This window comes from Monocercomonoides exilis (genome assembly GCF_001643675.1).
Source record: "Monocercomonoides exilis strain PA203 chromosome Unknown scaffold6-2077815, whole genome shotgun sequence".
NCBI classification, from domain to species: Eukaryota; Preaxostyla; order Oxymonadida; family Polymastigidae; genus Monocercomonoides; species Monocercomonoides exilis.
In genome coordinates, this window is record NW_027150551.1 from 1,200,958 (window position 1) to 1,225,945 (window position 24,988).

At 44.8% G+C, this 24,988-nt stretch overlaps 1 protein-coding gene across 1 annotated transcript; it reads right to left on the bottom strand.

Annotated features, from left to right (window-relative positions):
- Positions 1-126: 126 nt before the first annotated feature.
- On the bottom strand, positions 127-24,158 carry MONOS_2208 (uncharacterized protein; the record flags this gene model as incomplete). The annotated part of the gene is made up of 3 exons (XM_067872115.1): positions 127-9,530; positions 9,636-24,079; positions 24,154-24,158. The coding sequence occupies 3 exons, from the start codon at positions 24,156-24,158 to the stop codon at positions 223-225; spliced, it is 23,757 nt and encodes a 7,918-aa protein (XP_067733887.1). The 3' UTR covers positions 127-222.
- Positions 24,159-24,988: the final 830 nt, after the last annotated feature.

Here is a 24,988-nt window from a genome sequence, read left to right on the forward strand (position 1 = left end):
TTTGTGTCCAAACCTTTAAGCTAATGCGATCGCAATTTATAAGTTTTTATTTTTCTATTTTTCATTTTCACTTGTTTTGTCCAAAACAAAAAGATTTCAAACAAATTGTTCAAAGACGTAAAACTTAAGTATAACTGCATAATTATTACATTGAAAAAGAAATGAAACATAAATATTTTACGAAAAATATTTAAACTTAACCATTTCACAAAAAAGATAAATTTAATTTTCTTTTGGCGATGCAGGCTTTTGCTGAACTTTTTTTGAAGATATTGGAGTAAGCCTTGCAGGAGACTGAGGTACATCTTGAGAGCTATGGGCCGATGGCGTTTGAAGAAATGCATTTTTAGAATTTTTTAGGGTCACGACTCCAGCTGCAAATGGCTTCGTTGACAATGTTTGTGAAAGTTGTTGAGACATTGTAGATGCTGCAGAAGCGTTGAGGATTGGATTAAAGGATGGAGGAATGAGAGATGTTATAGCCAGCGACTGTGTTAAGGAAGGCGGAGGGGTTACAAAATGTGACGATAAAGAACTCGTTGAAGACGTAATGGATCTTACAGCTGATGTTTGCCTGGGCTGAATGCGAGACGGAGAAAATGAATTGTCTGCTCCAGAATACTTTATTCTCTGAAGAAAAGCATTCGTTGCATTCTCAAGTGAGCGGCGCGTTGTTGAAGCAGATGAAACTGTTTGTGAAGAAGCATTTGAAGCATTTGAAGCAAGAGAACTCGTGCTTCTTCGAGTCGACAATGCTGAATGTTGATCTCTGAGTATCGGAAGATGAGACGAAGCAGGAATTTGAGAAGCAGGCTTTGAAATATACTTTGAAGAGCCAGAAGGCGAAGGCAATTTTGTTGTTCTCATCTTTCTTGTCTCATCCATTTGCTCTCTCATTCTGTCCCCAAAAATCAACCTCGGCATGCCTCTTTTTGTCAAATCAACACTTTTTGATCGCAAAGAACCAATGGAAGTTTTCTTGACATCGGTTGGCCTGCTCAGTTTTGGAATACCGTATTCATTCTCCGCTGCTTGCTTTGCTTTTCTCTCTTCAATTTCAATTGGCATAAATGAAGCATTTTCATTGTTTTCGCTCGTCGGAACAAATGACATTGAAGCCAGTTGATATGGCATTGCGTGCGCAAGTGCAACAACAGCAAGACTCGGAGGAAGTGGAGTTGATGCAACTTCTTGATGCCACTCGTCTCCAACAACTGCAGAATTAGCATTTGAAGGCGTTGCTGCTCCACTTTGTAATGAAGATGGTGTGCCTTGTGTTGGTAGCACCCGAAACATGTTTGGAGTATAACCCACTTTCTGTTGCTTAACTGTTGAGAATGTGGGGCCAGATGAGGATTCAAGTGGAATTGGAGTGTAGAACTCAAGCTCCTTTTGATCACCAGGTGTTGATGGAGGAGTTGTTGCTGAAGAACCTGCATTCGGTGTTGAAGCATCTCGAGCAGACTGAGATGAAGACTGAGGAATGGTTGCTATGGCTGGCGGTGACAAAGGCCTCCTCTGCAGAATAAGTTGTTGCTGCCTATGCTCAACATCATCGTCATACAGAGCATTGAATCCTTTCAACGACTGGAGCGGCACATCACGGAATCGCTTCAACCTGAATCGAAAGTCCGCTGATTCAGGCTTTGCTGAAGATGGCGTTCCAACAAATGATAAAGCTGTTCCAACTCTCTTTGAATCATTTTGACTTTTCTTTGCTAATGATAATTTTGATCTTGATGACTTTAACGAATCCTTCTTCTTTTTCCCTTTCTTTCCAATTACATCTTTCTTGTCATGTCCGGAAACTTGTGCAACATCTCCAAGATCAAAAGCAACAGCTGCTGCATCAAAGCTCGCATCACTTTCTTCTTCTGCTCCATCGCTCTCTTCATTTCCCTCGGAAGCATCTTCATTTTGCTCTTTTTCATCAGTTTTAGAATGGCTCTCATCCTCTGCGGAAAGGGTTTGTGTCTTGTCTATTTCCTCTTTTTTCTTTGCAGCATCTGCTGTTGATATTGATCTATCTCTCACATTATTTGTCAATTGAGAATTGACTTCATGCTTCTCTTGAGCACTTGCAAGACTCCTTTTTGACTTTCTTTTTTCAAGAATGTTCTTTTGAAGTTCATCTTCTCTTCTCTTTTTCATTTCTTCAATTTCACTCTTGCGAATTGCTCGATATTTCACGCTGCTTTCAGTCTCTCTCATGAAAGAAGGCTTTCCGACTGATGATGGATAGCTTCCTTTTCCTATTTGAACAGAGTGGGGACTTTTAATTTGCTCTTTTTCTTTTAAATTTGCAACAGTACTTTCCATCGATATTGTATTCCCTTCACTCTTTTGCTTTCTTTCGATAGTTTCTTTATTTGCCAAGCTTGAAATATGAGACTTGAGTCCAAATTTGTCTTCGCCTTCTTTGAGAAGCTTATTTCTTTTCTCTTCAATGTCTTCTAATGTCGGAGGCTTTATAATCTCCACAGGTTCTTCAACAGGTATTTCCTCTTTCTTTATCGAAGACAAGCCAAATGCAGAAATCATGAGCTTAGCCTTTTCTGGATCTCCTTCATAAGTCAATTGCCCATCTTTTGAGCCTTTCTTAGATCCTCCTTCCTGCTCCTCTTTAAGCTGTCTTTCGTGAATCTTGCGCAAATGCTCTTCCTCAAATTGTATCAACATTTGCTGAGATTTTGGCATTACAGTATCCAGAAATCCAGAAGCGCTAAGCCGAAGAGGCGTTTGAGAAGTTGTTTCTCCGAAATTGAGCGGCACCTGGCTCATAAAAGGAATTGCAGGTGCGTCATGAAGAGACAAAGATGCAGAGCGTTTGTGCTGAGGAGTTGGAGATTGCGAAGTCCTGTCAGTAATTGAGCGGCTGGTTATGCCAGAAGAGCTTGTAGCTGATGCAATTGAATGACGGCGCATGTGGCTTGAATAAGATGCCCTATGGGTTTCATACACTGAGTCTGTGTCAGTTTTAATCGCAGATGTTGCAAATGGATCGAACGTTGATTGTAACTCTTTTTCTTCCATTTCTCTCTGCTTTGCCAAACGTTGCTGCTCCTCCTCTTCTTCAATCTCAGCCTGTGCAATTTCCAGCTGTTTCTTTATTTCTTCTGTGTTGTTGCTTGTAAAGAGAAGTCCTTCATCTTCTTTCACGTCATTTGCAAGCATAATGTTAGTGTCATTCGATTTCTTCTCTTCAGTCGTTGTTCCATCAGCAGTCGATTCAGAAGGCGTTGAATCTTTATTTGCATTATTCTTATCTTTCAACATCGCTGGCAAGAATTCTTCTGGTACTGGCGTAACTTTGAATTGATCTTTCGATAATGCAGTTGCTGTATACGGCTTTTTACGAGTTTTGTTTTCTTTGTTCGGAAGCGATGCTCCTTTGTATGGAACAACCACAGAAGAGAAGCTTCCTTTCAGTGAATCTCTGTCGTTAAACACCATCGAATTAGAAGGAGAAAGCGGAGTGGGATAACGAATTGATTGTGCAAGATTCTCTTCGCCTTCTGACTGACGGCGATCTTTGCAGCTGCGGATTGTCTGTTCGTCGAAGTCAATACGAACTGTTCGCCCTGCTGTTGGCGTTGTAGGAGCAAATAACTTCACGTTTGGAGAAGATGCCAATGCACTTGAGGAACTCAATTTCGACTGAACAAACGGAGCTGGACGATACGTGCCTTCTTCTTCCGTCTCGGCGTGCATTGCAAGTGGAGACTGAGGAATCAAGAGTGATGACGAGAGGCGTTTTGAAGGCTCAAACTTTCCTCCTCTGGAAGAGCGTCCCATTTGCGAGGAAGTCTCATTTGCAGCATCGTTATTTCCAAGCTGAGCTTCGGACAGCAGACTCATATTTCCAGTTGCGATTGCATCAGAAATAAGTTGAGCCTTTTCTTTTGTTCCGTATTCCTTTGGAATCAAAGAAGGCGTTCGGGACGAGCGAGGGGTGATGTAAGGAGAAATGCTGCTTTGCCTTCTTGAAAGACTGTTTCGCGGCGAAGCAATAAACGAAGAACGCGAAAGAAGCGCTCTTTTTTCCTGCAGCTGGTTCATTCGCATCTTCTCTTGCTCTTCTTTCTTCTTTCTCATCTCTTCTTTTTGCTTTGCTTCTCGTTCATCTTCTTCTCTTTGCTGCTCTTCTTCTCTTGTTGTGAGCAGATTCTCCCATTCCATCATCCTCTGGATACCTGCTGGTATATTCCCAATTCCTTGTCCAACACCTTTTCCTTTTGCAGGCAATGCTTCCTTTGGCGCAATTCCTTCTTTGAGATACAGCGCTTTAACTGTTCTTCTGAACTCCCTCTCTTCTTGCTTTTCTTTGTACAATTTCAGAATCAATTCCTCCTTTTCAATTTCATCGGCTTCCTTTTTCGCTGTTTCTTCCTCCTCCTTCAATTTCTTTTCTTCTTCTTGCTTATCTGATTCGTCTTCAGATTCTTTTTCTTTCATTTCTTCGTTTTGTGAATGCTCTTCGCTCTTTTCAGATGTTTCGTCTTTATCATCTTTATCACTCGTTGTATCTTCATTCTTCGTGTAAGCTCCATTTTCCGCATCTTTTCCGTCGCCTTCAGTTGCCGTTGCATTTTCTGCTTCAGACGAAGCTTCAGATATTGGTTCATTGTGCTCTTTTGTATCACTTTCATTAGCTTTTGCTTTTTGATTTTTTTCTAACTCTCTTTTCTCCTTCCTTTCTCTTCGTTCCTTTCTCTTCTCTTCCACAACTTTCACCAAAGAATCCAACATTTTCCATTCCTCATCATCAGAATCTTCCAACAAAAACTTCTCGTCTTCTGAATCAAATAATGGCTCTTCTTGGTGTGTCAGATAGTATTCGTTGATATCAAACCTCATTTTTGCTGCTTCTTTCGCTTCTTTTCTCTGATGATGATGCCTCGTGCGCCCAAACGAGTCAATGCTATCATATGATGAACCTTCAGTTATCAAGTCGCTGTCTTCATCATATTCATCGTTTTCATCAAACTCATCTTCGTCGCTTATATCCATGTTCTCGTTCTCTTCGTTTATTTCATCTGCTATCGATGAGAAGCTGATCCCGCCAGGAGTATCTGCAGTCAGCATCTTCTTTCTTGCCGCACGTCGTTCAGATGCTGTCACCTGACCCAACCGCGCAGTCGAATCAGACCCACCTGTGTCGATTCCTCCTCCAGAATTCCAGTTAACAGAGATTTCACTTGGACGCTTGCCTCTTTTGCTTGGCGTACCGAGAGGCGAAGTTCCTGCACCATCTTGATGAAATGGCGAATGAGGTGAACGCTTTCCCCCAGATTGCAACGATGCAACATCGCTCTGACTCTCTTCGTCTTCTGATGTAATTGTGCCTGTTGGACTTAAAGGCGTTTCCAATCCTCCATTCAACGCTCCTTCACGCCTTCTTCTTTCCTGTCGTTCTTTCCTTCGTTTCTCTCGTAACTCCATTTTCTTTTTCTTTCTTTCTGCTCTTCTCTTTTCTTTTTGCCTTTTCTTAACCTCTTCAGCAGATAATCCAATCATTTCGTTAAATGCCTCGTCCAACTGCTCAATTTCTTTCCCCATTTTTTGTGCTTCCTGCTCAACTTTCTTTTTCTTCATCTCTAATTTTGCTTTCAACCCCAGAAATCGATGCATCTTCTCTCTTTTGCCTTCTTCGCCAAGGAGAAGATCAAGAGCACTTTCATACACGTCTTTGCCTCCTTCATAGTCGTCATCTCTTCTTCTTCTCAGTTTCCTTCTGCCTTCTTCTCCATCATTTTCTCCACAAGAGTCAATTTGCTCATCAAGCATAAGTAATCCATTCTTAATATCGTCATCAAGAACATTCAGTCTGAGCCTGCTTTGAGACAAATCTCCTCTCAAATTCGATCGTGAAGGCTCTTTCCACAACATTGCCTTCTCTTCTTCATTCAGAGATCTTGCACTTTCTGGTTGTTGATCTCTTCTGTTGTGTCTTTCGCTTTCATCAAATGAGTCACTCAGCGAATCAGATGAATTTTGCCTTGATTTCGGAGTCATCATTGGCTGAAGATTGTCTGAACCCAAAGAAGCTGTTACAGGCATAGCACCTCTCTTCATCTCAAAGATATCAAGTGATGAAAGTTTCTCTGGTACATGCGAGTGAATATCTGGCTTGTCAGATTCTTGAAGGAAATTGATAAATACCCAATCGTTGCCAATATCCAGCATCCGAATCCACGCCAGCATTGGCATGCCTCCAGTTGTCTCGCGATCCAATACCACTGCCTGCCATTGAAGTTCTTCGTCAAAGAAATGCTCCTCTGCAGGCTTCAGCATTGCATCTCTTACAGACAAACGGGTGTTCCTTGCTTTCATCACAGCACCTTCCATCCGATCCATTGCATCTGTTAGAAAATCACAGGGTTCTGAGCCTCTTCTTTCAAGTGCCGCTAAAGAAGGATTGCTACCGAGCGTTGCAGTATTCAGAATAGGAACTTTTGTTTTTGACTCGCTCACATTCATTTGCCTTGGGCTACTATTTTCCAGAAGCGCCAGAGCTTCTTTTATGATTTCGTTTGATTTTCGCTTCAATTCATTTATATTAACTTTTGGTTTTGTCGATCTTGGTGATTTATCGCTTTGAGTTGCGTTTTTGTCGTTTTGAGAGGATGCTCTCTTATCCGGTGTTGAGATCTTTCTAAAATCTCTTTTTTTCTCCGGCACTTTTGCTCCTTTGTCTTCATCGCTCTTCTTCCCATTTGCTTGCAAAGTTGAATTACGCTCATTTTCATTTGGCAGCTCAACTTCTACCCATCCAGTATTCGGATCTTGTGAGAAAGACTGCCCTTCTCTTAATCCTCGCTTACCTTTCTCTTCTCCGTTGAGTACAGTCCCAGGACGAACCGGCGACCGGCTTGTTGATTCTCTTCTTGCCATTCTTCCTCTGTCGCCTTTCAGACGTCCAGCACGAGAAGCAGGCTTCATATCAGCCTTTGTCAGATCCTTCACCGTAAAGCGCCACGATGGAAGCTCAAAGAGCTCGTATGCAATGCCTGTTTTCACAGAAAGAGGAACCGATTCAAACTGCTTCAACCACAAATCTTCACTGAGATTTGGTGGGACGACATCTCGAAGGATCATGTTCCGACCGCAAACCACTGACGGCTTTGATTGCAGCTGTTGTGTGCGGGACATTGCAGTATCCTTTCTCCATGTTTCTGTCATTCTCAAGCTGCCAAATGAATTTGCAAGTCGGGACGCTGTATCAGCTGATGGTGGAGTTTTTCCCTTTGATGAAACAGAAGGAGATGAAGAGCGCTTGTTTGATGCCAAATCCCAATAGTGTTCAATAATTGACGAGTTATCATCGTCATCGTCATCATCTGTAATTGCTATCATTTTCGAATCTGCTCCTTGCGAAAGGCCATTTCTTGACGATCTCATTACCCAATCAAATTGTTCTTTTTGTACGTCAAATGGCTGCGTTTGTAAAAATGAGCGGAAAGGTGTTTTCTGCTTTTGAATAGATTCCGTCCACAAAGGAGGCATGCTGTGAGCTGCCTGCCCTTCAAGAGCAATTGTTGCAGCAATGACTGGAGCGCTACTCTCAGCGACAGATTTTGCCAATTCCATTTTCTTCTTTTGTCTTGCATCCTCCGCAGTAACCAAAGCTTCTGCAGCAATCATTTCATCTGTTTTCTTATCTTTTTGCTGTTGAGAAAGTGGAGACTGACCAGAAGTTGTTGAGCCTTTTCCTTTTTTATCTTGACCAGAAGCAGTCGTTCCAAGCATCGTTGCTTGAATGGTTGTGTGTGGAAGTGGTTTTCCGTATCCGTCTTTCATTCCACTTCCTCCCTTTGCAGATCCCATTCCCTTCAGCGCATTCAGCGCGCTGCATCCGCTTTGGTCTCCTCCTTCTTTCTCGCTGCTCACTTTTGGCTTTTGTGGAGCATTCGTTGTTGGCACCAAAGCTTTCGTCACTGGATCAGGCTGATACCAGATGTCTGTCTGCTTCGGAAGCACTCCTCTTGTCAGCTGGGCAGAGTTCAAGTATTTCAACGCAGGATCTTCTGCTTCAATGGAAAACGCGCCAGAGTCAGTAGCCATCTCCACAGGCTTAATTGAACAGTGCTGCAAAAGCCAAGGTGACGATTTGCGTCTCTTCATCATTGGAACCGAAAATGACACTCGTTTTGGATTCAGATTCTGAAGAAGCATTCGATCCATCCTTTCAATCGCCTTCTCCTTTTCAGTCTTTTTGCGTATGGAACTTGGATGTGCAAGAAAAGAACTCTTGGAACTTGACTGGTCGTTGTTCTCTTCTTCATCGAGAATTTCTTTGAAGGAGAATGATAATTGCCTTGTCATTGATTCTGACTTTTCTGAAGTTTGTGAATCTGCTTTGACTGAAGCAAGAGATGTCGAAGAAGAAGATGATGATAAAGGAGAATGTGCTGAATTCTCATCTTTTTTACTTGCTAAAGTTTCATTATTATTAATCGTTACATTTGAAGGCTGCTTCTCACTATCTGAAGAAGAGTCAGTTGCAATGAGTCCTTGGGAATCAATTGCCAGCGAGGCAGATTGCGCTCCAGCAGAAGGAAACAGAGCTGTTCCTTCATTGTTTGAAGGAGCATTGTTGTCAGACTGCACCTGAACGGGAAGATTTGAAGAGGAAGGCACTGACTGAATTTCTGGTTGCGTTGCATTCTGTGAATTATTCACTGGAATTGTTGAAGTCGAAACTTTTTCAGAAGAAGTGTTTGATTGCTCAACTGTAGGTTGAGCAGATGAAGAGTCAGACGACGTTTTTTCTTCGGGTGATGGAACAGTGGGGAGAGAAGTTGTAGCTTGTCTGTCGTTGGTAAGATCTGCTTGTGATTGCTGTTGTTGATTAGAAATTGTCTCATCCAATTTCATTTCTGATTTTTGTTTTGCATCAGTTTTTTCAACAGATTGTAACGATGAACCAAAAATTGAGTTGTCTCCAGTTGCAAATACATCCTTTTCTTTGCCAATGCCACTTCCAATGCTGCCCAGCACATCGCCAAACATGCCAGAAGAAGGAACAGTTGATTTAGTCATCATCAGACTGTCATCTGGAAGTGATCGAATGTTCGAGTATATCACAAACAAAGCTTGCTTGCTGGTCAAAATTTTGCTGATGTTGGTGCCAAAGTACGCTTCGGTAGTAGGAGCCTTTTCAGGAGCAAGAAGGAATGAGAATAGAGAGTTTGAAGGTTTCGAAGAAGTCAAGGACATTGAAGAAGAGGAACGTTGTGAAGATATTCTCAACATGGCTGCTGCTGAAGATTCCTTCTTTTTGGGTTCAGGGAGCGGAGGTGGAACATGATCTGAAGGTATCTGTATCCCTTCAATTTGGCTCAGTTCTGCTTTGAGCAGCTTCATTTTCGCGTTCGTCTCTTCTTTCTCTCTCAATTCATCGCTTTCTGCCAAAAACTGGGCAAACTCACCAATTCCGCCAATGCCAACGCGGCGCTTTCGCCATCGCAGAGCTTCCAGCTGGGAATAAAACTCTGTAGGAAGAGGATCCTTCTTCTTTAGAAGAGATACTAAAGAATTGCGAGATTTCTTAGCAAAAAGATCAGAAGAGGAGGAAGATGATGATAAAGATGACTGAGAATTAGGAGCAGTATCTGAATGAAGATTCTTCAAACTGCAGCTCACTCCAGGCGCTCTTTTCAATGCTTCATCAACGCATTCAACAAAACTGAGTGTGATAGGCTTGTCTTGTTCTTCGGCCACGGGCTCTGGTTGTTCTCTCTTCATGATGTACTCACCGCTTGCTTCATCTTCTGCCTCTTGTCTTTTCCTCTCTTCTTCCAGCGCTTTCTTCTTCTTCTCCTCTTCAGCCTTCTTTAGAGAGATGTCAATAAACGGAAGTTTATGCAATGTTCGATAAGGTGACCACAAATCAACAGCAGACAAAGATCGCTGGTAGAACCGAGGATGAGGAGGACGAGGAGAAGGGGGTGGACTTTCTTCTTCTTCCTCCATGTCGCCAGCTTTATCTCCTTTTCCTTTCATTCCTTGCTTCGACCTTATCTTCTTTTTGTAAAGGTCGAACTCGTCTTCAGCTTCCTCTTCTTCCACAAGCACCTCCAATGGTGCATTAACAGATAGAAGAGAGCTCACAGGCATCACAACTCCCTTTTTCCCCTTTCGATGGAATGTTCCTCCTGCTGCTCCTTCCTCTTCGGCCATGCTCTCTTCAAATCGGTTTAGAATCTCTTCGTCTTCTTTGGACATTTCCTCAATTGTAAACTTCGGCAGCATTTTCCTCCTTCGTTCTTCTGATGTCTCGTCTTCCTCTGCCAGTGCACCTTCAGCCACTGCTCGCAGCAGCCTTTCTGTGTCTATTGCTTCTCCACCATCCATCGCAACAAAGTTTGGGTCGCCCACATCTCCCTCTGGTGAAGGCATGGCTGGCTTCCTTCTCTTCCTCTTTCTCGAAGACATGTCTTCATCGCGTTGCAGCGAAAAATCTAGAAGGAAGTTTGCTTTCTTCTTTCTCTTCCCTGCAATGTGCGTGGAGGATGGAGACACCGCTGGACCAAATCCCATTGCACCATCCTCGTCTTCATCTTCATCCTCATCATAGTCGCTATTGTCATCATTTTCATCTTCTTCTTCATATGTAAAAGGATCTTCTTCGCCTCCGTTGATATCCAAATCTCCATTTTCCTTCAGCATCTCATCCAGCTTCTTCATTTCTTCATCTTCAGCATCCCAGGTACCCTCGAATATCTCTTCTTCCAAATTGTTTCCAGGTGTTGGAGGCTTTGAAGAAAGCTTCACTTTCTCAAAATGACTGACATCTTTCCTCTGGTTGATTGTGCCAAGTTTTGCTTCTTCAGAGCCATCCCATTGTGCCACTTCTTCGGGTTCTCCTTCCAGTTTTGCCAGTTTCCACTTTTTGCCTTCTGTTCTCTTCTTGTTTGCATTCCCATCTGCACTTCCTTCAACATCTTCTTCCTCTTCTTCCAAACCTTCTTCTTCTTCCTCCTCGATCGAAATCCCTTCTCCAGACAGTGGAGATGGAGGGCCATGTTCTCCTTTTCCACATGCCTGCGCACTCTGCTGCTTTCCTCCTTTCTTTTTAGGCACTTTTCCAGATGCCATCAGAATCTCTTCGCGCTTTCGCTGTGTTGTTGATGGACCTTCACTCGCTTTCTTCACTTTCTCCAGATTGAGCTGCATCTGCATAAGAAGAGATGCAACCTCGTCGTCAATATCTTCTACTCCATTCATTTTCAGCTGGTTCGCTAATTCATTCATTTCTTCCTTAGCTGCTGAGCCATCAGCAGACAAGTTAGGCAGTAAGTTATTTCCTTGAGCATCCACAGAAGCATCGTTGGTTCCTCCTTTCTCTGTTTCAGAACCATCTTTCTTTCCTGGTTTCATCATAGCTTTCTGCTGAGCTTTCGTCTTTGCTAGTGTTGATGGCATCGAAGGCTTCGTCTTTGGCTTTGGTTTAACAGGACGTGACGGTCCTGGGTCCTTTCTAACAATCACCTCTCGCTTTGTATCAGGAACATGCACAGCAGAAGGACCCAGCGGAATCGCGTTGTTGAGTTTGTCGTTCCCTTCAGCTGACCACAGCTCGTTTGAGGATCCGACTTTTCCTCCGACAGTCTGCCATTTCATTCCTCTCTTCGTATTGTTGGCTTCATCTCCTCTTCTGCCTGTACGGTTTAATTCGTATTCTTCGTCTGGTGATGCAACAGACGAGCTCGACAGCTGCTGTTGATTCATTGCTGAAGGAGTGTTCTCGAGTGAAGAAGAAGTCAGCTGTGCACCTTTAACTTGGAACAGAACATCCGAGTCGCGTGGTGGACCTGGTGGAGGAGGCTCTGGGATAACGGTCGGTTGCTTTTTAAGTGGTGTGTGAGATCTGTTTGATCTGACTGAAGAACTGCTTAAGGGCTTTTGTGTTGCCTGTTGAGTGAGTTGCGAGGTGTCGAATCCCCTGTCTTTGCTAGCGATAGACTCTTCACCTTGTTCTTGCTCATCTCCATTTCTCATTGAATGACGGGATGCAGCTGTCCTACGAGACTTTGCAGTAGCAGACCGATTTCCATTTTTATCCGTCTCTTCTTCAGATAACTCGCTTGATCCATTTCTTTCGAAATTATCAGAGTCTGTTTGACGCATCTTTCCGTCTCTTGATTTTGTTCTCCAATCCAAAAATGTATCTCCATCTCTTCCGTATTCATCTTCCCAATCCAACAAAGGTGAATGATATTCAGATCCTCTATCGCCTTCCTCCTCGCCTTCTTCATATTCCGCTCCGTAATCGCTTATTGTGCTTCTTTGGCTTCTTCTGCTTCCAGCGAATGAGATTACTGTACTTCCTCTTGAGTCCGTTCTCGCAGTTGGATAGAAATCTCTCAGCGCCTTTTGTGCACTCTGTTTGTCCTTCATTGCAAACCCTGTAAATGAAGGCGCCCTCCATGAATTGTTGACCCGCTCCCTGAAGAAACTGCTGTCTTTCATCCTCCAATCATCTTCGATAAAGCCCTCTCCATCTCTGTTCCCTCTCTTTCTGCTTTCTCCTTGTGACATCATAAATCTTGCCGCAGCGTCCAAATCTTCTCCTGTTTCAGCATCAACATTCCACACGTTCAGAAAGTTCTTCAGCTCCTTTCCTAATGCATGGCCTCCATGCTCCACATTCCCCAAGGCGCTTTTTGGTCTGCTTGGCAAGCCATCTGCTGCTCTCCTGCGCATCCGAGGCGAAATTCCCAGTTTTGACGGAAGAGCATCACGGTTTCTCATTGACTGTTTTATTCCTCTGGGAAGCAGTGTCTGAATGTGCAAGTAGTTTCCCTGTTCTGCTTGGATCATTTCGATCACTGGAAGCAGCTGCCAGGCGATGCTTGTGCTCCGCTGCTGCTCCACAGGCAGCGCCATTGACATCCTCGCTCGCTGCTCTGCTCGCACTCTCCTTTTCTCCTCGCGAGCATTCGCTTCTTTTCTCATTGCTACAAGTTCTGGCCCTTTTTCCGCTTCCAGCTGCGCCAAGGAACTCTCCACCATCACTCGGAATGTTGGAGGAAGGGTTTCCAGGAATTCCTTTCTTCTTTGTTCTGGTAAAAGAGCTATTTGTTCAGTCAGGTAAGGATTTGGCGGGCGGATGCGGTTGATTGATCTGATTCCGCCTTCTCCTTTTTCGAATATAGAAATAATGTGTTCAGTCAACGAATCTTGCCCTATATGCTGTGCGATAAGAGAAGAGGAAGTAGAATTTCCAATCGACGAATTGATTGGAGAAAACGAACGACTACGTGAAGCGCCTTGCTGTGGTGACTGCGAAGAGCGGATAGCTTGGTTGAGGAGATCATCACGAGAGTACGAAACATACGTTCTTCTAACATGGGCAGTACGTGCAAAGGACGGATTCAGCTGTGTCTGATGGAGAAAAGTATCTCCCAGAGCAGGCGAATAGACTGGATAGATTGGGAAAGGTGGCACATCTGCATATTCCTCTGGCTCGCTTTCAGAAGGCAACTCTTCCGTTCCATTCTGATTATGTTCAGGGTTGAAGTTATTGTTCTCTGAGTTAGAAGACTCATTGTTTTCGCTATTTCCTGCTTCATCAATCGCTTCTGCAGCATTTGTCTGGTGTTGTATCTGTTGAATAGCATGCGTTATGTTAGCAGACGAAGCACCTCTGGGACTCCTCATTGAGCGAGAAAGAGCCAAAGACTGCTGAATATTGAGTGGATGAGTAGGCGGCACAAGTCCATTCAAATATGAAACAGGAGGTCTTGAATGAGGGAAAAAATCAGCTGAAGGAGATCCAGAAGAGCGATGCAAAAGACTGTCTGTATAACTTCCTTCATCCTCGGCTTCTTCTCCGTTTTTCTCTTCCTCTTCTTCTTGTTCCTTTGGCTTTCTCTGTTTGTATGCCTTATAATTCGCAACGCCAAATGTGGTTGAAGAGCTCAATGTTGCCGATGGAATCTCCATCTGAGACACCATCGCCTCCCATGTCTTTTCGCTGTCGTTGAGGTTGCTCCTTCTTCTCATGCTCTCATTCACAATCATCTGATATTCCCTGGTGAATTTGTTTGACGGCTCTTCCTTTTCTGGAATGATAGACGCATCAAAAACTTTTATACGGGATTTTGTTGAACTTTGCGTTTTGTTCAATTGAGTTTGGTCTTTTTGGTTGATGTTTCTTCTTGTTGGAGAAGATGAGTGAGAAAGAGTTGACTGCATCGCAGAAGAAGATGAAGAAGATGCGGTATTGTTATTTCCGGAATTGTTGTTCTGTGAATTTGCACCTCGTGAAACTGATGATTGGTATAAATTGTAAGGCCATTGCAGACTGTTTTCATTGAATTGAAGAGAAGTCGTAGTTGTTGCAAGTGAAGAAGAAAACTGTGTTCCTTCTGCATTGTTGTTGTTATTGTTGTTGAGTTGAATGGTTGTTGACAAGTCTCCCAAAAGTGAGTATCCTTTTCCTTTCTTCTTCTTCTTCTTCTTCTCATTGATCTTTTCATTCAGATATGTCATCAACTCATCTTCCTCTGGTTCTTTCCCCTCTGCAGCTTCTGCAGCGTATCTGTCCACATGTGCAGGGATCTTTGACAAGTTTTCTTTGACTATCTTTTCGGTCGCTTCAACAAGCGCTGAGGAAAAAGCTGATCCACGCTGTGAAAAGTTCATAATTGGCTTTGGAGATGTTGATCTTAATGTTGCCGATGTTGCTTGCATTTCTGTTTTCTCCTTTTTGTTTTTCTGATCTTCTGCTTCGTCTTCTTTCCCGTTATCTATCTTGTTCTGAACGGTATCTGTTCCAACAGTCTGAGTTGTTGATGAAGACTCATCTTCAGCCAATGTAGCAACCTTTGAAGGAGCCACCATTCCTCTTTTAATCAGAATCGGTGTCTGTTCCAGTGACCTCACTTCGGCCATTTCGAGCTCCCTCTTCTTCTCTCGCTGTCTCATCTCTTCTTTTGAAGGAGCCGAAATCTGCGGCTGGGATGTTCCATTGAACGTGGTGTGCATCAGTCTGTATGCTCTTTGTTCTCTTCGCGATGAAAGCGGAATGATTTGCTCAGATTCTCCAGTCTGAGCAGAATCAGCTGGAAATCCTGTTAACGTCTGTGTTGATGATAAGGTTGCATTGAATGCTGAAGGAGATGATGCGCTTGATTTTCTCAATGAAGAAATATTCGCACGTGTTCTCGTTGGAGTAGATGGTACCGCACCAACTGAAGCAGATGTGCTGTTCATTGTTCTGCTTGTTGCTGCCATTGCAGCATTCCCACTCATCTCAGCAGGCCCCTCAGAAACACCGAGTGACTGCCGCTGAATCCGTTTGAGGCGCTCCAGTTCTTTCTTCTCGATTTGAAGATTTGCTTCGTTTCCCTTCAGTCTGTTGTGTGAGATAGGCACAGACACAGGCAAATGCAGAAAACGTGTTTCGCTCAGCTCGTATGTCTCTGCCAAGTCAGTTGGAAGATCGTCTGCTTCTTCTTGTTGCTCTTCTTGTTTATCTGGAACTTCTTCTGTGGTGAAATTGTTGGCTGTTGAAAGTCGAGCTAATGATCGCTTTTGAGCAAATTCTTTCATTGTTTTTGCTTTGTTTTCGGTTTCTGTTCTTTTCAGTTCTCTTTTCTTTTCCTTTTCTGCTGTTGTGTTTTTCTCTTCATTTGCTTCTTTTCCTTCTTCTTCTTCTTCGCCTGTTTTTTCTGCTTCTTCTTCACTTTTCCTTGCCTTCCTTTCTCTCTCTTCTCTTTTCATCTCTCTAAATTCCTTGATCTGATCAGCATACAAACTTTGTGTGATTGGAAGAAGAGCTGTTGGCTTCATAGAAACAGTTCGTGCTGCATTACTGTCTTCATCTTCATCTTCTTTTGCCTCGGTAATAAAGAAAAATGTACCTTTTTCTTGTTTGTTTCTTTTCTCCTTTTCTAATGAAGTCTCATCCAGATTGTCTTCTTTGTCATTCTGAGCACTCAGTTTTTGCTTGTCTTGCAATTGGGAAACAGAAGACGACAAACTTGGTATTAAAGACAGCTCTCTTTTCAAATCTTCAATGTCTCTGTCCATTTCTTCTTTCAACATCTGCTCTTCCTCTTGTTTTCTCTGCATTTCGTCTTTTTCCTTCACTTCCATATCTTCCAGCAGTGCAGCCATTAGTGTGGCATCTGGATTGTGCGCCTGAAGATAATACTGAAAAGTTGGCGTTCTTGTTTCCTGGATAGTGGACAGCAAAGAAACAAGAAGAGGTTTTGCTGCAAGACGCATCTGGTCGGACGACGGGCCTGTCCGGAATAGAAACGACAAACGATTCTTTTTCTCAATAAGTTTTTCTCTTCTTCTCCTCTCTCTTTCTTCGGCCATCGCTTTCTTCTTCTCCTTCAACAGCGTGTCCAACCTCTCTGCTTCTGTGCGAAACGATATCTGAGGCAGAAGAGGAGGCGGTGCTTGCTCTCTTTTTTGCTCGTCTTCGGTTGGAAAGGCTGATAGAGAAGAAAGTGAAGATGAAGCTGAAGCAGAAATTGAGGCAGCTCCTTCTGTTTCCTCTGGCTCAAATTTGATGTCAGATAGTGTGTGCATCATCGAAGAAGACGCAGAAAGCGATGCAATTTCTGGTGTTTCAGTAATATTGCCTTCACTTTCTTTTATCTTTTCAGTTGTATCTGAATTCAATGGAGACTCAGATGCTGCTTTTTGCATTGATCTTTCACGTTCTTCACTTTGCTCTGTTTGTAAAGATGAGCTAAGCGTTTGTGGTTCCTCAATCGGAATCTCAATTTTCTCCATCTCAGCCATTCGCTTCAAAAAGCGAGAAGCAGCCGGAAACTGCTGTTCTGATGTCAGCTGCGGCTGCTTCTGCATTTTTTGAATGTCTTGCTGTGATTGAAGCAGAAAACTGTCATTATTCATGTTGCTGCCCTCATAAGCGCCTTCGGTTTCGTCTTTTTCTCTGATAGTGTGCAAATATGGTGAAGGCGTGGAAGGTGTTGAATGAACGTTGAGTATTTCTGGAACAAGACTTGATGCATTCAAAGATCTCTCAGGAGTCATTGATCCTGCTTCTTTTGTTACAGCTGATGCAGCTGAAGAAGCAGTATGAGCAGCCGAAGGCGAGCGAAGAGAGCTAGATAAATACGGAGACGATGAAGAAGGAAGTGAATCAGCAGGAGGCAGCAGCGTCTCATCTTCAATAACAAGCTTCTCCAGTCTCTTTGGCGGGATGCTGTCAAGCGGAGAAGGCGCTTGTGCAGGTGCTGGAATGACAGCGCAAACAGCCGGCTCTGAACGAGAATGAGGAACACTCAGCACAGATAATAGTGTTGGTGCATAAGTGATGATATCTTCGGCTTCTGGTGGTAGAACAATTCCGTCTGACTGAAGCAGCGGAGCTAAAGGAGTGAATGGTTCACTGGGTGAAGGAATTATTGCGGATTTTGCTGAATACGGAGAATTAGGAAAAGCGGGGGAAACAGCAAAAGAAGGTGTTGAAGACGAAGATGACAAAGAAAAGGGAGTTGGAGGAGCGTTGCGAGAAACCGAGCGACTGACACCTTTTGAGTGTGAGTGCTGTACTGCAATCTGAGTCAACGGCATTCCACAGCCATTCTGTGCTGCAGCCACTGGGTCAACAGCCTCGTCCAGCTGCGCCAGAAGCAAAAGCGGCTGCGGGTGTATTTCCTCTTCTTGTTGGGTTCTCTCTTTCTCTAGCTTCGTTGGAGATAAACACACAACTGTTTCTTCAGTGGGGAACTGCTGCTTCTCCTTCTGCAGCTGCTTCCAGATGTCTGACACAGCCTGCTGCTCCTTCTTCATCTGTGCCCTGCGCAACGTTGCTATTTCCTCCTTCGAAAGAGTCAGCTGTGTCAGAGAAGGTGTATGTACAGTTGGAGACGAGCCAGCTGAACCAGAATGCTCTGAATGACGCGCTGCAATCGACTTGTTGCGCAGATGCTCTTCTGCCTCAGCAACTGCCTCTTTCTCATCGGGTGCATCAACTATCGCAGGCACATGAGGAAAGCGGGTGTCTACAGTGATCAGAGGAGAGGCGCCTTCAGCCACAGCAAGAGAAGACGTGGCTGACATAACAGAAGTCGAAGAATTATGTCCAATTGGTGAAGACGATGAAAGTGAATAGAAAGTTGGGCGCAAAGTTGCAGGCAGCTCGTTGATCTCGTCTTGTGTTAGCTCGTTTGTGTTCTGTTTCTCTGATGCTGCCTCGTGGATAGCCATTGGATGGCCCATCAGAATTTCTGCGGAAGATAGAGAAGAAGTCGTTGACGACAAGCCATGTGATGAGAGAGCCTGGAGCTTCGAGTCTGGTGACTGAGTTGAATCAGCATAACGTAAGTGGCTCCCAATTGTGGTCATCGTGGAAGACAGCTGAGAAGACATTCTTGTTCTGTTGAGCTCTTTCGCTCTGTTCTCCTCGTCTTCTCCTTCGCTTGTGATCAGCTTGTGCAGCGTCTCTGCTGCCAGTCGTTTTGTCGAAGTCACTTCCAATGGGAGTGTAGACGAGGCGTGTGTTCCGAGCACATTGGCCTCTGCAGCCGTCGAAAGCGAAGTCGACGGCCGGTTTTCACCTCCAATCAAAGGCGCCATCATGAAATCGGGTATTGTCGTGTCTTCTTCCTTGTCGTCGCCTACCATCGTGAACTCGTTCATCCGCTCAATCAGCTGCTTCCTCTCGCTTTCATTCCGGATCGTCCTTTTCCCACCAAACATGACTTTCCCCATCGAGTCAGGCTTCTTTACTCCACTCTGCAATCTCATCTCCTCCTCCTTCTGGTTCTTCAGCTCACCAATAATCCTCTCCCTTTCAGCTGCCAGTGCTTTCCAGTCACCAGCTTTTATCGACTCGTTCTTCACTGCCCGAAAAAGCGACTCCAGCCGGCTCTGCAGCCCAGCCTCTCTTGAGACTGCTGTCCCTCTCTTCGACACTCGCTGCTTCGCCTTCTGTCGCCGCTCAATCTTTTCGCGCAGACGCTCGGCGGCACTGTCTGTGCTGGACTCGCTCGCTGTGGAGGATTCTGACTCGTATTCTGATGGATTTTCGCCTTCTTGTTCAGTATTGGTTGCTCCTGGTTTGTTGGGGCTTTTGCTTATTTCCTTTGGAATTTTGTCATCTTTCGTTAAAGTCTGTGGTTTGTTTTTATCTCCTTCTGTATCTTGCTCATTCTCTTTTTCCTTCTTCTTCTTCTTGTGTTTCTGGTGTATTCCTTCTTTAACTCTCTTCAATCCTTCTGCCATGTGCAACGCTGCTGCTTTCTCGCGATCTTCCTCCTGTTGCAGCTTTGCCAATGCTACAGCAATTTCTGTGTTCGTGCTCGTTTTCCCTGTCTGCAGACGTTCCAACTTCTTTTGCAATCTCAGCTGGTCAACTGTTAGCGGTGGTGTTTCTTCATCCTCTGATTCTTTATGAGCCCTCTCTCCTTTCTCTTCTCTTCCCCCGGCTTTCTCCTTTGATTTATCTGCTTCTTCGCTTCCTTCTTTGTCCTTCGTGGAGTGCAATCTCATAATCGTGTCCTGCTCCCTCCATTCATACGGCTCCAGTGGAAACGGGATGCGCACAATAGAATCTTCAAACCCGACAACCAGAAACTCGTCTGGCTGTATTCTTCCTCCCGTGGTGAAGAACGACGCAGACACGATGGGTGCAACAAGAGGCATCACTGAAAGAGGAGTCGGGCTGGAAAGGCTGCAGATGGCGAGGGTGCCGTCCAAAGAGGCTGAGATGAAGGTCTCTCGGCGCGTGGCGGGGGCACACAGGGAGGTGACGCAGAGCTTGTGGTGGGAGAAGACGGTGAGCGGTTGGATGGATGTGGAGAAGAATGATGTGGTGGTGGATGTGGATGGAAGATCAGAAAGATGAGATGAGGAGGCAGAGGAAGAGGTGGAATGCTGTTGAAATGAGTTTTGATTGGCAAGCGATGCATATGGAGCTACCAAATTCAGCGACCTCTCTTTCTTTTCCTTTGAGAGCACGTCTGTTGTGGGGAAAGGGGACTGCAGAAGAGGCCAAGCTTCAATCACTCCATCGTCAAAGCCGAGAAGGATAGTTGCATTGTCCACCACAGTCACTTCTGAAAGCGAGCTGTGATGGCCAGAAAAGCACGACAGGAGGGTGAGGGTGTCCAGCGACAGCAGAGTGACTGTGCCGCTGCTGCCGCAGACGACAAGAGCGCCGTTGCCTCCCAAGCAAAGAGGGAGTGTTGGTGGTGTGGAGAAGAAGAAAGAGGAATGCAGTCCGTCTGTTTTGGGGAGGTTGAAGCTGGAATTGGTGAGGGAGGCAGTGCCAGAAGGGAGAGTGGAGGATTTCTTGTGTGAGATGACTGAAGGTGGTGCTGGTGAGATGGATGTCTGTGAGCGATGGTGCTGAAGTGAGTGAAGTGATGGTGTGGATGCAGGCGAAGGTGAACGAGATGAATGATTAGCTTTTGAAGAGAGTTGAGATGAAAACGGGGTGTGAGATGAATCAGGTGAAGTGGCAGAGACTGAAGTGGGTGTCTGAATGAGAGCAGAGAAAGAGAGGGGGAAAGGAGAGCCGCTCAGGCGATGTGAAGGCGGCGGAGGCACAATGGGGCTGGACAGGATTCCCATGCGGGGGAAATAGCGAATGCCGCGGAAGGCCGGAAAGGGCACGACGTTGTCGTGGAAAGTGGCAGACGGGTGGAAGCGGCAGAGGGACGAGGAAGAGTAGGCGCTGAAATGCTGCATGGCTTCCATCATTTCGGAGGAGCATTCGTCGGGCGTGCTGCCAAACAAAGGAGTGTACGGCACAGCTGAAAGCGGCGGGTTTCTGTGCTTGTTGATCGAGGCATCGGTGAACAAGTCGGCAGCAAACGAGGCAAGCGACTGGATGTTGCTTGTGTTTGCATTGGGATTCATGCTGTTGCTGTTGTATAGCGCAATGTTCGAGGCACACGTCATCGATAGCACATCTGCTTCTGCGTCTCTTTGTTGCTGTTTCCCCAATTCATTCTCACTGTTTGCATTCCTCTGTTTGGCCTTCTCATACGCAGCTGTCAGCACACTCACAGTAGCGCCTATATCGACCCACTCAATGTGCACTATTGGATCGTGGCTGAGTGTATGAGTGGCAAAAGGGAAGAAGGGAGCATAGACACGGGGACGCAGACCAACTCTGATCGGACGGCTGAAAAAATACTGAATGGTAGAAGAACCTGCAGAGGAAGAGGAAGTGTCAGATGCAGAAGGGGAAGTAGGGATGTTTTGCGTGCTTCTCGGAATGGACGGGATTTCAGCACAGAGCAACGCCCAGATGTTCAGTGCGCCTTGAGATGTGCTTGCTGCAAAGCCAGTGATGGTTGTTCTTGTCGGCGGAGTCAGCGAGCGGAAGTTCGGAAAAACTGAATGAAGCAGCGACGGGTCGGTCTCAGTGAGTGAAATGTACTGTGGCTGCTTGCGCTTTCTTGTGGCTCGAAACGCACTCGACGAGATAGACACAGAAGAAGGAGAAGAAGACAAAGAACGCACATCTGATCCATTCTCGCTTTCAGAGTATCTTTCGTCGTATTCGCTCTCTTCTGAGTCGTCCATCTCTTCGTCAAAGCACGTGTCGCTGTCTGCACTGCCATCTGCTCTGCCGTTTCTGCCTCTTCTTCGCCTCTTCTTCGCAACAAGCAGCAGATGCGGCGGCGGGACCGGAATGTGCGCGAGAGACGTGATTGCCCCGCGGTAGCTGCTCTCCACCGCCACCGTTGCGATGTGCCGCTGTGTGAGTGTGGAGTACATCTCAATGTAGTTGTCGTTGCGGCCGATGAAGACGAGCCCCAGCTGCGGTACACCAAGCATCGCCGTGATGTCTGGCATCGGCGGCGACGGCGCCACAGGCAGCGCTCCACCCGGAAACGAGTTCCAATTCGGATCTGCGCGTGCAACAACAACAGGAGTGGAGTTGATCTGCCACTGACGATACTTCCGCTGGTCCTCGTTGCTCTGTGCAAGCGCGGCTTCTTCCACCTGCCGCTGTCTGTGTTCGCGAGAACGCTGTCTTTGCGCTTGGCTGGCAGAGTAAGAGACTGGCTGGCGGAGCTGCGAGTGTGGGCGAGTGTTTAAGGAAGAAGAAGAGGAAGAAGAGGCAGAAGGCATAGACACAGTTTTGGCTGAGAATGGGCCGGGTGATGTGCTCTGGGGAAGAGAAGAAGGGGAAAGTGACTTTGAGTGCTTTGGTTCAGTGGTAGATGAAGTGTTTTGCTGTGTGCTTGAAGAAGCAGAAAAAGAAGCAGAAGAAGCACTATGTGAGTTTGTTGTATGCTTCTTATTCTGATTTGATTTCAAATTCTTGTTCTTTCCATCTTCATCACCTTCGTCACTTGTCTCAGAAGCATCAGCGCCTTCCACTTTCGACAGCGCAGACGGCGTTGGCACTTCATTCCGCAGTGGGCTTTCTCCTCTTTCGTCTACTTTTCTCGATGACGGTCTGTTTGGCATCTGCGGCAGACCCCGCGAAACAGAAGCAGTTCGGCTGAGCGAAGCTGGAGTTGGTGGCAGGTTCTTCATCGCCTCGTCCAGTGCACCTGCCCCCATCAGCAGCTCCCGCTGCCTCTCTGCGGCTTCTATCTGCTTCTTCTTCTTCTTCTTTGAATTCCTACCTCCAATGCTTGTTCCATCTGCCAATTCGTTCATTGAAGACTGTGGGAAAAGCTTCGGAACAGAATCAGCTTTGTTGGAGTCTCCTTCTATTTTTGAGACGCTGTTAGCATCCATTCCACTTTGTAGCACTTTTGCTGCTCCTCCTCCGATTTTCTCTTCAAACAGTTCAATTTCATCTGCTCCTCCAATGTCCAAATGCGCAGCTCCTGGCCCGTCAATAATTAAATCTGTGTTCTTCTTCGAGCGTCCGCTTTTCAGTGCCACAAACTCCCTCACGCCGAGCTTCATTTCACCGTCTGTCACTTGCTCCTGCTCTCTTCTCAATGCTGCACGAAAGCGTCTTCCTTCAATCCTCTCATCCATCTTCTCATCCGACAGCGCTTTTGTCCCTTCTCTCCCTCTTCTCAAAGGGAGAGCAAAATGGCCCTCTCCTTGAAGCACAGCATGCATCGCCTTGTCGTGCTTCGCCTTCTGCAGCTCTTCCAAAGTCGGCTGTGGAGGAAGCGTCTTCCGCATTAAGCCACGCATCTTCAGTTCTTCTCGTTCTCTTGCTTTGCCCTCGTCTTCTTCTTCTTCTCCTTCCTTCTTTCTGTTCTTTAAATTTCCATCTCTTTCGCGAGATCCCGGGCGCATTGACCCTTTGGAGCCTGGGCGAAAGTCCGACGCTGTAGTTGAGACAGAAATCAAAGAAGAAGATGTTCCAGGGCGGTGTGCGCCAGTATCTTTACTGTTCTTGCCCTTCCTGCGCTGAGTGCTTGAAGCAGTGGAAGAGCGGCGCGAGGTCAGCTCCTTCACAACAGCCAGATTAAACTTCGGGTCGGTACCTTTCGTGATTTGCACCTCGCCGTTTTCGAGAACACGCTCTTTCTCGACTGCACGAGAGACTGTGTCCAGCATAAACGATGTGGCATTTGCCAGCGATTCTTCGAGAGAAGGGAATGTGGCAAAGGTGGTGCCGTGGTCAGGGTCTAAGTAAAACACTGGCTGGCGGACTGCAATGTATGTCACTTGGGCGGTGAGAGGGAAATCTGGAAGGTTGACAACACGCACACGCTGCAGAGCGGTTTCGATAAAGCCTAGATTGAATAATTCATTTGTCCGGAACCCAACAACAGGAAGTGCAGGTTTTTCTTTGTAACTTCGCTCGGCTGGTTTTGAGGTAAGTGGAAGAGGTGATGAGGTTAAAATGTCTGTGAGAGGTGAAGATTTGGGAAGTGATAATGAGCTTGTCATTGGAGAATATGATGAGTATTTGGCTTTTTCGAGAACTTCTTCCAAACTGCCTGATGATAAAATTGGTTTGAGAGTGGGATCATCACAATAAGCGAGAACAGCTTGAGAAAGTCCGAGACTCGTTAAATATGAGTAAAAATTCAGATAAGGGAAGCAATTTCTTGTCTTTGGTTTGTGGGTTGTGAAAAGAGCTTGTGTTTTGCTAACTCTTGTATGTGAAGCGAGCAATGGATCTTCTTTTGAATGAACATGATTTATATGACTAAAGAGAATAAAAGCATTTGTGTAAATTGTTGAAAAGTAATAGTTTATCCTTTCAAAAAATATTTGACATACGCCATTAAAAAGTCCTCTCTATCGGTTCTAAAAAGACATCCCGCAACAACGCATTTATACGGAAGTAATTCTGGATGAACAAGATGTATATGAGAAAATAATGCTTTTGAAAGAAGAAATTTTATTCTATTTCAAATATGTTAAAAGACATCAAAGAATAATGGAATAAATAATACCCGCAATTTTGCACTGGACATCTCAATACTGCGCTTGGATGAGCCTTAAATAAAAAAGTGTTTGTAATTTGTAGTAAGCAGCAAAAATGTGATAAATGAAAATATTTAAATAATCGTTAAGTTTCAAATGTACACACATCACTGAAATGATTAAAATAATCTTTCAATGTTGTAAATCGAATTGGAGTGTGATTTAATTGGCAATAGAATCCAGGTTGTATCACACTAGCCATATTCGAAAACGTTATTTGAAGAAATTTAATGGTGGGAATGAAAATATACTTGGGACGAAATCTTTTGCTTTTAAAATTTTGTTCCACGCAGTTCTTTAGAATATTTTTTTCGACTTTTTTATATTTCTATATTTAATATTGCACTGGAATGTCAGAATGAAAATTATACGATAGCAGAAATAGTTTGGAACAAATCATTGATTTTTTCATAAATGCAAGAATACTGTCCCACTTTTCTAATAAAATTATTTTTTTTCTAATTACTCTCAAAAAAAGACAAGGTATAAGGGTATTATATGGGAGTTTTCAAAAGAGTGTAGAACTTCATTAAAACATCTTGTTAACTATTATTATGATAAAAAATATGCAAGACAGTTGTCAGAAACTCGTTTTCAGATATAACAGGTATTGTTGAAAAAAGGTCGA